Raw genomic sequence first — 11,368 nt, 5'->3', positions numbered from 1 at the left:
ATTTCACTAATTCCTAAATATATCATTCTATATATTATTTTCTATAGATATTTTTCGAATTTCTTCGAAAATTACAAAACGAGGAATTTTTCTTTCTATAAACGATTCTACCTTAAATGAATTCAAATTACAGTATCACCAGCGTTTCATAGAAAATCCGTAATAGTTGTAACAAATTTTTCTCGTAAATTTTTCTGTTCAAAATCTCGGAGAAAATCGGAGGAACAAAAAGATCCATCGAGTCTTCTTTATCACTTCGATTTTATAAAGTAAATAATAAATCTCTTCCTGTAAATTACTGAAGACACTCCGCAGTCAATAATTTATTCTAACGTATCTCATAAATATCTTTGAAGTCCCTTTCTCTGGAGTTTCATTACCTCGTGGAAACGATGTTCCAAATGACCCTTCAGTAAAGTAAACTGAAGCCTTCGATACTCTCCATGGGACGACACCAGCTTCGAGCTCTTATTCGGCGGTGATTCATTCGAACTTTTCCGACTTTTCAATCGAAGGTGTGACATTTTCACTTTCCTTTACCCGAACTTATCGATACGAGTCCTTGTTGTTAACTGATCGTTCATTGAATAGATTCCTTGGTATCACTCGCGAATTTTTAATCACAGAAGCTTCGCGTGCTATCAAATAACTGTTCAAAGCTTATATTCGAGACGATAAAAGAAACATTGTTACTGTCAATAGCTTCGCATAACTTTTATTTAACCTGTTAATTGGGAAAGATATTGTTACGTGCTAATCCATCATTTTTATAGAAAATTATCGTTACCATACTAGAGATTATTACACAGCAGAACTCAGTTTATTTGAATCTATCGAGGAACAAAGAGAGTTCATACAACAGAAATTCAGTGATCTTCCTCGCTATCTATGATTTTTCGTTCGTGTAACAGAAATTCAAGGTGAAATTAAATGGAATCAATTAGCTGTAATTTATTTAATCGGATAGTAATTAAAATTTCGTTCCAATAAACGAGCTTCTACTGCAATAGAAATTATTAGAGCGAAACTATTTCTAGAGCGTGCGATTTTCCATACAAATTGTTATAAAAATTGTCCTTTTCTTAAACTTCGCATGAAATTTACCGTTTTTAATTTTTACAATTAAGTCGATATCACAAATATAGGCAATCATGTTTAAATTGTCTAACTCTTTGAAGGAAGCGAGTTTCTGCTTGAGAAACGATCCAGTTAATGAACTAAGAACGGGAGAAGTGTTTCGTTGTTGGATAACACGCTTCACGGACAAGCAGTTTTATTAAATAGAATGACTAGCTTTCTTTCTCTTTCCTGTTTGTTACGTAATAATTTCACATGCAATGGGTACTTTGACGAATATATGCGAAACGTCGAACCAACATTTGGATGAGAAATTCGTATCCAAAGTACTTTTTCAATTTATTAATCAAGGAATTGCTGATGTTTTCGACGTAATAATTCATCTTTTCACAGATTCCTTATCACTCGATGCATCGTTATATCGTACTTACATTTGCTAGAACTAGTTTATTATAGTTTTAACGTGATTATATATACAAATTTGTCCAATTAAGTTACTAACACGAATTCGTAATTCAAGTCAAGAAACGTGTTCCACATTTAAGAATATCTCTAAGGAATTTCTCTGCCGAGTGTAATCATAAAGATACAAATTTCTGTCCATAAACGCTATAAAGTTACCAGACATCATTTTGCTTTATTTTCAATACCTCGTCGAACATTTAATTACCCCTTGGTCGGTGAATCAAATTTACAAATAACAGGAAAGATGCACAGCTTTTCTTCTATCTTTAATTCATTTCTCAGAAACCAATCAGCTATCCTCAATGGAGTTAATTTAACTTCGATTTCGTACGACTATATTTGCAAAATTTTGTTCTCGCCCTATAAAAATTGTCAATAAAAGACTTCTAAGAATAGAACATCAAATAAAATTGTCGTTGATCATTAGATCATCCCAAATAATTTCAGGTATTTTTGTTTTTATCTCGGTAATACATATTCGAATTAACAGCAGGATTTAGAAAGTCACTTCTATCTTTAACATCTTTTACCACGCGCACTTATCAAAAGAGGAGATCGCGATACCGAATAGCGTAATAATAAACCGTGGAACGCTCTAGAGGAAATCAATGGGTCAGCTGATCGGGTACGCGACCAAGTCCTGCACTTTCACTGAAATATCTTCTTACAGAGAGAAAAGAGAGTGCAAACGATACGCGAGCCTCGATTTCATCGATAATATAATCTAACGTTATCGGATAATTTTCCAATTATCTCGCGATCATGCTCTTCTTTCGAGTGTTTGATAAAACAGAAATATAAATAAAGATATAAGGGAACGTAACACTATTGGCTCAACGTGAAGCCTATTCTTGCAATCTGTTTCGACTTATTTCAAAATTACGACACTTGCAAAATTATGATAGATTGGTCCTTTCGTTAATCCTTACTTTTTTATGATTTATACTTTTCTAGATGGCTACGTGACTTTCCTCCGTAATTGTAAAATTAATTTTCCCCTGAACGAAGCGAACTTATTTCTTTATTGACTTTTTATGATTTTCATTTACTTGTTTACATGGCTATATCTTCCTCGATAATTTTTTCTATATTTATCGTTTAAGAGATACTAGCACGTACGTATGTATAGGTAAGTATGTATGTGCATATATTTACTTCCTATTTAATACGAATATAATTGCAAAAGGTATAAAGATAGCACAGTTACGTACATAGTGCTTGCCTCAAATATTTCATAATATTCTTTCATAGTAATAATTTCTTACGTTATTTGTTTCATTTAATCATTACGAACATATCTCAGCCAAATAAAACTGAAAAATAATTATCCTCTTTGACCTTAATAAATACCTTTCAGTTGCATTTAAAATAATGCTAAACAAAAATGAACTACGTACAGAAAAGAGTAACTTGTACACTCGTATTAACAACGTAAAATTGATAGATATTTTTCTAGAAGAAAATAATTTAAATGTTTCCCAATAAAATATTAAACATAATAGACAGAAACTTTATCTTTGTCTATCGATCGTAGTTCATCCGTGTGTTCTCTATTTCTGTAAATGCAAAAGTGTCGATTATCTTCGTTAACTGCACGGTTTAAAAACCACTATGGAAAAACATGTTCGCTATCGTTTCCTATTAACTGTATCTCTGAATCATCGGTCGTTTCGAGCACTGAATTACGATTCGAGTCAAGGTAACAAACGCTCTACGCTCTTCGAAAACATGTTAATAGCAACTTTTATAATCTTCGCTATATAGCGAGTCTCAAGGACAATTATCTGTACTTAGTATTCTTCCATTTTGAATAATTAGGCTCGACAATATTGGCCAGGGGCGTTGTAAAACTTCCTTCCCAAATAAACAATCGAGCTTTACTCGGTGGTTGAAAAATGAATGATGTATTGAGACATTCTTGGATTTATTATATCTCGCCATGATAAGAATTGTCGATTACGCTTCAATATTTATACAATGGCTACAAAAAGTATTTGCTCAACATTATATATATTATAGCGTTTGGATACTAATTAATTATTAATCAATAAATTAATAGTTTAAGAGTATACTTTCATACAATTACAAAAACTTAGTACTAAAACTCAATAGTGAAAATTAAATGTATAGAATTTCATTGGAAAATGAGGATGTGTGCAAATATTTTCTAGCCACTATATACAAAGGCTCGCGAAACCTCTGAGAAAAATTTTGCTTTCAGAGGAAGATCCTCCTTCCTTTATCTGGTTAATCCTTTACTTGAATATACTTGAACTCGCCAGTTTGAAAATTTTTAAATCAATTTTGCTTTATTGAGTTTCAAAGCAGTATTATATCCAAGAACTCGCAAACTCTCACTTGTGTTATCAATCTTTTTTTAAATAATGTAATAGAAATTTTGCTTGCGAGCGAGTAAATAACGAACAGAGGATAATAAAATACTTTACAAAATTATTTCCCGCATCAAAGCCGATCGAATTAAAATACGCGTTTCTTCCGCACCGTTTGTTAAATTAATGTAAAATGAATTATAGAATAAAAATTCGCTCGAACGCTCTGACAATCTTCGCAGATAAAAGAGCTTCACTATGAATACGACGATTATCGAAGCTTTCAAAACGTATGTACATAGAACGCGAACACGCGTGTATTTCGATCGATCGTTTTTGATCCGAATGCGAATATCAATGGATCATTCATTTTCCACCAATGCAACGTCTATCCACTTGCAAACTCAAACACCACAAACGATGAATCGATGTTCGCTATAAATAAACGCGCGTAGCATTTTCGTCACCTTAATGCCAAAACTCGAAACGTTTAAAAGAGTCTTAAAAACGTTTTCTCTTTTCAATGATAATTTTCCACCGATTGATTTTCCAGTGACCGCACCATCCATGATACAACTATTGTTCAACGTTCTTCAATAACTTTCGTGCGATGTTTAGCTCGATTTTGCAAATTCTTCAAAAACGTAGTCCACGATCGTTCAAAGGTTCCGTAACGAGCGATATTCCGTTCAGTGAAATATTTCACTCCGTGATGAGAGACGATCGATAAAAGATTTTACACGGCCGATTTTCAAAAACCTTCGGAGCACCTTCGCTTCAAGTGAACTGTGACGACAGTCGAACGCACACTGAATTATTCGTCGTTGGATCGCGATTTATTAGCATCCACAAGGCGAAAAGTCGTCATAGTGAACCAAGCGATCGGCCATCGAGCACTGCTTACTTGAAAGTTGCTTGGAAATAGTAGGAACATGATCAAAATCTATTATACTAATTAGGTAAATATATGGGAAAAACATATAAGTGAAAAGTGGGGATTTTTGGACATTTGTGGGAAATGTAAAGGCGCGAAAGAACACAGAACGAGCATGAAATGAAAAAATATATAAAATATACAGGGTATAGTGTTTTATCTAATATTTAATAGGTAACACAATTTTATATATAGTACCTATCTTTTCGAGCATGTTCATAAAGATATGAATTTGCATAAATATCAGCGGTCTATTTATGACAAGTGAATATTTTTAAGATATCCAAAAATAGAGATACGAAATAAAGATAACAAGGGCACGTGTTTAACGCCTAAGTTAAATAAAAAAGTAGCAGTGGTAATACGGAACTAATTTACTCTAATACAATGACGAAGCAATACAAATGAAAGGAGTCGGCGAAAAAGCAGAGGATCTCCAGATAAATAAATGATTACGTCGAAGCTATCAACAGCTCGAACAACTGACTAATCTTTCCCGATTAGCGAATAATCACTGAAACACGCGCTTTTACTATGCCTCGATAACAAGTGTAACATACTTATCAAACAACTTTGCTAAAATGATGCATAAATCCAAACTTATGACGCAAGAAATAAAAGCACTTTTATGTAATCACAGGAGAATTCGACAGATAGATCGATAATATACAATAAAACTAGATCCATGTGATAAGGAATTACGCAAAAGCACCACTGTCACCTATATAAACGACAATCAAAATCGAAACACACGAAACCACTTTTATGATCAGCTCATTCACTTTTGGAAATATCAAACACCTTCAAACAAGGAACACGTGATTTAAATCACTATTAAAAGAAATGCAATTAAACGAAGTTACGCAAAAAGCTCGTTCACTTTTAGAACTACCCAACGTGGTTAAAACAAGCGTATTAAAATGAAGAATAGATAATTCGAATTTCTTGTACGATAATCTAAATGATCCCACTTTACAGTAAACTAAATGACCAAATTACACGCTCATTTACTTTTGAAAATGTCAAGCACGTTTAAAATACCCGCATTAAAGTGAAGAAAATATTATTTAAGCTACTTTCACAATAAATTAAATGACCTCCACTTTACAATAACACCTCCGGTTCCTTTACAACCGACTAAATAATAAAAGTTTCACGACAACTTGTTCACTTTTGGAAATATCGAACTGGAGCGAAAGAAATCCACAAGGAAACGTAATGATAGAGAAACTGTAGAAAAAGTAGGTTGCGAGGAGCAGAGAGGAGACAGTGCTAACGCAGAACTCGATCGTGCTAACATCCTTCGCGTACTGAGACGCGGGAACAATTAACCACGGGCCACGATACCTGACTCATGTGGGCGATCCACGTGGATGGATCATCCTCTTACTATCGTGCGCCAGCTGTGCTCGAGGAAACACAAAGAGTGGGACGACAGGATGGATATCGCAATTTATACGCTCGTCTAAAATTGGAAGAGTCTTCGTCCCTGCGTTTGACCACAGTTGTTAACGGTAACTTTGTTGAATCAGCTAACTCAACTGCGGCTAATGTCATCGTTGTCTGCTCTTTAATAGATTCTTAAGGTCTCTACCGGCCAGAGACGCAATAACAATCCAATGTAGATACTTGCCTATTTCTGGAAAATGGTTTAATTAGAATATCGTAAATAAGAAAACTACGTAAAAGTTTATTTATACCCCCTCCCCATTTTTCTTCTGGATTATTGCAGTGATCCATTAAGGGCCGAACTTGTATTAACATAACATCTCACCTACAGTTCTGTTTAATTAATATAGGCTGTTAGATTCTGTTTCTTAATATTATGGATACGATAGGGAATTCATCGCTGTTTGAGTCTCTCAGAAGCCACGTTAACTCCAAAAATGAAAATAAAGGAAACTGATAATATTACGGGTAACATTCTTTTTAATTTTCTCTGAAATTTGTTGTAGTTTATACCATCTTTTGTGATAAACAATCTTACGGGAATAAATCATTTGTTCTTTTAAAAATTGAAGATTAATCGTGAAATTGAGCAATTAACAAAACTTAGAATCGACAGAAGCTTGGCTTCTGAAAAGCTCATTTCTTCTTTCAGCTAGATTTTGATATAGTAGATAGAACTCTGTAAAGTTTAATTGATACATATATATATCTTTTATGAACTTCGTAAGCTTTGTACTTTGACAAAGCAGCACATAAGTACGTTATCTGCATTTTTCAATAATGGTACGTTTACGTAACTTTAAACATTATTTCACTGCTTGTTATGTAATGGGCTATAGGAAAAATCCTTTCTCTTGGCCTAGGAACACTCACAGCGAAAATTCCATTACTATAGAATGCCTGAGCACGTCCAACGAAGTCTATAACCATATTTTTTTCAGTGAAAATGTTTTAATCTTCTGTGATCTGTATAAACTTCTAGAAACTTTTTAATGGGTGGATATGCTAATTACTTCATAAACTATTCCAGTTTTAAATCTTCCATTTATGTTAATATAACACAGAAAATAATCTGTACAAGTTGTCAAAAGGTAATATATATAACAAGAAAATGAAATAAAATAACCTTATAACTGTTTTCGATAATTATCAGACATTATAGAATGTTTTTTTCATCTGAAAAGTTTTTTTATCCCACAATTCTTGAGTTTCTGAAATGATTGACTAAATTACAATGCAATTTCAACCTTGACCTTTGTACAAAAATTTACTTCGCATTTATGATGCATATCCCTATGTGAAATCATCTCTTCATTTATTTATGATTATATAACAGATTTTGCGCAGCGTATGGTGTAGAAGTCAATGTCATTTCAAGCTGGATGCTCTCCAAAGAAAATTCCAAGATTTCGTGGCTTTGAATATACTGTGCAGGTGCCGATGAAGTAGATTTTCGAGACATTCAATAACATAATGAGGTAGAGTTATTTAAATCACTTAAGCTCCAACATCTTCAAATTAAATCTTGAATTTATCTTATTTCCATCAACAAGGAAGTATTATGTAAAAACTAGTAAAATGAACGATAAAGTTACTTGCAGAAATATAGTTATGTACACATGCTACACAATTATGATAATCATTACGTAACAGCGAATATTAACGTTAATTAAATTTCCCCTTTGTTACGTACAAGTTATATTCTCATAGAAAGTTATGGTCAGAGCTATTAATGTATACAATACATTTCGCTATTTATCACACCGCTAATAACGAGTTAAATATGTAATCTGTTTTCAAATGTAGATCGCTTCAAAGTCTATTCATAACCAAATTTGTCGAATTACAATACTTAGCTTGACTCAAATTGACTCAAGTGTGTTGACCTAAATAAACCGACCTTATCCTATTCTAATATACTGTTTAATGTGCTCTTCTGATGTTTATATACCATGAAGTATGTATTAGATTTTTCTGTTTCCTATTGTACCGTCACTTGTCTTCTGCAAGGACAGATCTATAGGCGTTGTTGGTGATACGAAAGCAATTGTTCAAGGAAGATTTGATAGGACGATCCAATAAGAGTGGGCGATTCAATAGACTCGCCCTATTTACTCCTCAACACTAATGGAAAGTGAGAAGAGTAACGGAAAAAGAGAAATACATAGAATAAAGCGGCATTAGCTTCCTAGAACAGAGAGCAGACAATATTAAATTATCTTCGTCGCCATGTCCTAACAACGACCAACGTTTTCGATGTTAATTAGGGACCTCTGTAACAGAATTAATTAATTTCAATTCTGGACTTTGGATCTAATCAAATTTAAATTGTAAAATATTGATGTTAAAAAAGGAAAATGCTTAGAAACTTGTATAAATAAATAGACATATTTTCTTAGTGCGTTCCGATAATTTTAAATTTTTCAGAGATTCTCAGAATACAAACCCGGATAATGTTTAATTTTTCATTCATAGTATGAACGTATTATGTATTATGAAAAATGACTAGTGAGGAAACTTCTTGAAATTGTAGGCTGCTACATTCTTCTCAAGTTCGTGCTTTATCAATAAAGAGGAAGAAAAATATATGGACAGATACCCACTTGAGAACAAAGTTTCATCTTATCGAAGAACTATCTGCAAGCTTTTACATATTTACTTGATCGACCCAAAAAATGCTTCCAGAATTTCCTGTCCCATTAACAATGGGTTTCAACTTCAACGAGTCATTCTCGCGAGTCTTCTTTGTTCGTAATACGCTACGTCACTGACACGTTTTCATAAATCAGTGTCTACAACCATCCGAACGGTAAATCAGTATCGTAGATCTAAACAAACATTTTCTTTTCAATGCAAACATATTTATAAATTATTCATTTACCAAGATATAATTATAACTTTTTTACTTTGTTTCATCCCCTATCATCAATCCATGAAAAAAATATTTAATATTTTCAACAAAGAGACATGGCGAAAAGATATTTAATATCCTCAGAATTTCTCTTTTCAATATTCTGTATATTCAATACTTCACGTTTTTCGCATTCGTCATTCTACACTATGTACTCTGGATTTCATTAATGGATTATAAGAGATTCATATCCATTTACAAACTATTATAGATTAGCTTTAAATGTATCAGCATATAGTGTTCGCTAAAATAAGTAAAATATGTGTCGACTGGCTCTAATTCCAGCAATTATTATATACAGTGGTTCGTATAACAACAACAAAGTATATTTCTTTTCTAGTTAAAGATAGAGGAAGTCGAACGAATTAGAAAAATCTATGTTTTCATAAATTCAAATCATATTATGATGCACTCAAAAAATGTAGATGCAATCCTTTTAAATAGAAACGCATTTTTCTTCTACTTATACAACTATCCAGAACATTCTAAGTAAGAAAATATCAGAATTTGTATCTAAAAACCCCTGGTTTAAAAGATTGCATCTATCATTTCCTCCCTAAAGAATCCCTAGAAAATCCTACATCATCCTCTTTAAGAACTACCTATTATTGATAAACTTTTTCCTCGTTGGTTGTTTATCGAATATAGGATCTCTCGGCGATTTTTCAGGGAGGTAAAGGAAATTAACGGCGAGACGGAAAGAACGTAACAAGATCACAATGAATCTCTGAAAATTCGAGGCGAAACTCGGTCACGTTAGCGATACTTCGTATCTTTCGCCTGATCGCCGTTTCAAATGCATAAATATAAATAAGTAGGACAGAGAGGATTTTCAGATAACAGCAGATGAAACAAGACTGTACGTCGCGCATACTACGGCGTTCCGTGGCAAATTCGTGCCAAGTCCTCGCTATACTCTTGCATTTTTCACGGTTCTGTGAATCAACTGAGTACACAAAATTCTGAAGATCGTCCCATGATATATGCATCCCGAATTATTTCCCTACGAAACGTCGAGACATTAATTTGCGTCAATGAAACACAACTACGACAATATTCGTATAAATTGTCCAGTAACATGATTTACAATGACTTACGAAAGTATTCGACAATCTTAGAATCTTTTTATGTATACATTACACAAATCAATTTGAAATCTCATTAACATTGTAACGAGATACGACCATCGTCATTAAATTGGTAAAATTGGAAACGAGTCTGAAAACACATATATAAATTGCAAAATATTCAATGAAAGCGTATTTCGCAAAGATCACCAAAACATTTGAGCGGTCAATTACATATTCATTATAGTAATAAGCCACAATATTTACTGCGAGTCTGTAACACTAACTGTCTGTTTAAGATTAATATTCATACTAATTTTTCACTAAGTGTATCCAAGTGTCTTGTAACTGCCATATATATTTTCCGATTGGTTTCAGACATTATTATGGTCACGATATTCGTGTCTCACTATGGTGTTAATGAAGTTTTGAGAAATTTCATATATTGCATATAATATATTCAAGTGTATAATATCTTCGTGAACCACTACATCTCAGACAATATACAGTAATTATTCAATTAAGTCCAATAGTTCACTAAAATATATTTGATTCAGAGATAACAACAGTTATAATCTAAATTAAAAGAGTGATAGTATCGGAATTATAAGTATCTTACAATTAGTTTAAATAGTTCAGAAACAATCATTATAGAAGACCTGAAAGTGTTTTTGGTTACAAATAATCATTATTGACGGTCAGAATATTTGTTGGTTACTGATTAACCAATATCAGTGTCGAAAATGGTTTATGGTTGTCTACTTATCGGTTTATGGTGTGTAATTGTAGAAATAAAATTAAATTCATTCATTATGCACCGTTTAATATTTCACTGAAAATTCAACGCATTAAGTTGATTAAAAAAATATAAATTATGTATACAAACTAACCTAGATACGTCTCCCTCCAATTAAACGACTTCCGTCATCATTTTACGCATAAACACATTTTATTGAGATAGTATACTATCGTATCCTATTATGCCATTACTAAAATGTTGTAAAATTTTGCTCCAAACAATATGTACGTTGTATTTTACAAGTGTTTAAAAATTTCTAACTAATATGTAATAATATAATGCTAATAAAAAATTAGTTATTTCGGTTACATTGTCGCGCAATGATGTCGACTGCGC

At 32.7% G+C, this 11,368-nt stretch overlaps 1 protein-coding gene and 1 long non-coding RNA gene across 6 annotated transcripts in view; both read right to left on the bottom strand.

The window, feature by feature from the left end:
* The window catches only part of LOC100742321 (kinase D-interacting substrate of 220 kDa), a 45,529-nt gene that overhangs the window by 31,152 nt on the left and 3,009 nt on the right, over positions 1-11,368 (bottom strand). Inside the window, exons 1-2 of one of the 5 annotated variants that reach the window (XM_024370752.2) lie at positions 4,340-4,890; positions 381-724 (exon numbers count right to left, since the gene is read on the bottom strand). The exons of 2 other annotated variants lie outside the window; for them this stretch is intronic. In XM_024370752.2, the coding sequence (XP_024226520.1) occupies positions 381-524 (144 nt within the window). In that variant the 5' untranslated portion in view covers positions 525-724; positions 4,340-4,890. Of the gene's footprint in view, positions 1-380; positions 2,355-4,339; positions 4,891-11,368 lie in introns of those variants that run through there. 2 more of the 5 variants (XM_024370753.2, XM_012390964.3) reach the window with 2 other exon arrangements.
* LOC117152268 lies at positions 9,599-11,311 on the bottom strand. The gene is made up of 4 exons (XR_004462602.1): positions 11,124-11,311; positions 10,853-11,065; positions 10,264-10,770; positions 9,599-10,169 (listed from the first exon to the last, which is right to left on the bottom strand). It is a non-coding gene; the product is annotated as an uncharacterized LOC117152268 (long non-coding RNA).

Source organism: Bombus impatiens, unplaced genomic scaffold (genome assembly GCF_000188095.3).
Source record: "Bombus impatiens unplaced genomic scaffold, BIMP_2.2 scf_0914, whole genome shotgun sequence".
Lineage (NCBI taxonomy): Eukaryota > Metazoa > Arthropoda > Insecta > Hymenoptera > Apidae > Bombus > Bombus impatiens.
The sequence above is the reverse complement of the archived record's forward strand: the minus strand, read 5'-3'. Positions and strand labels throughout refer to the sequence as shown.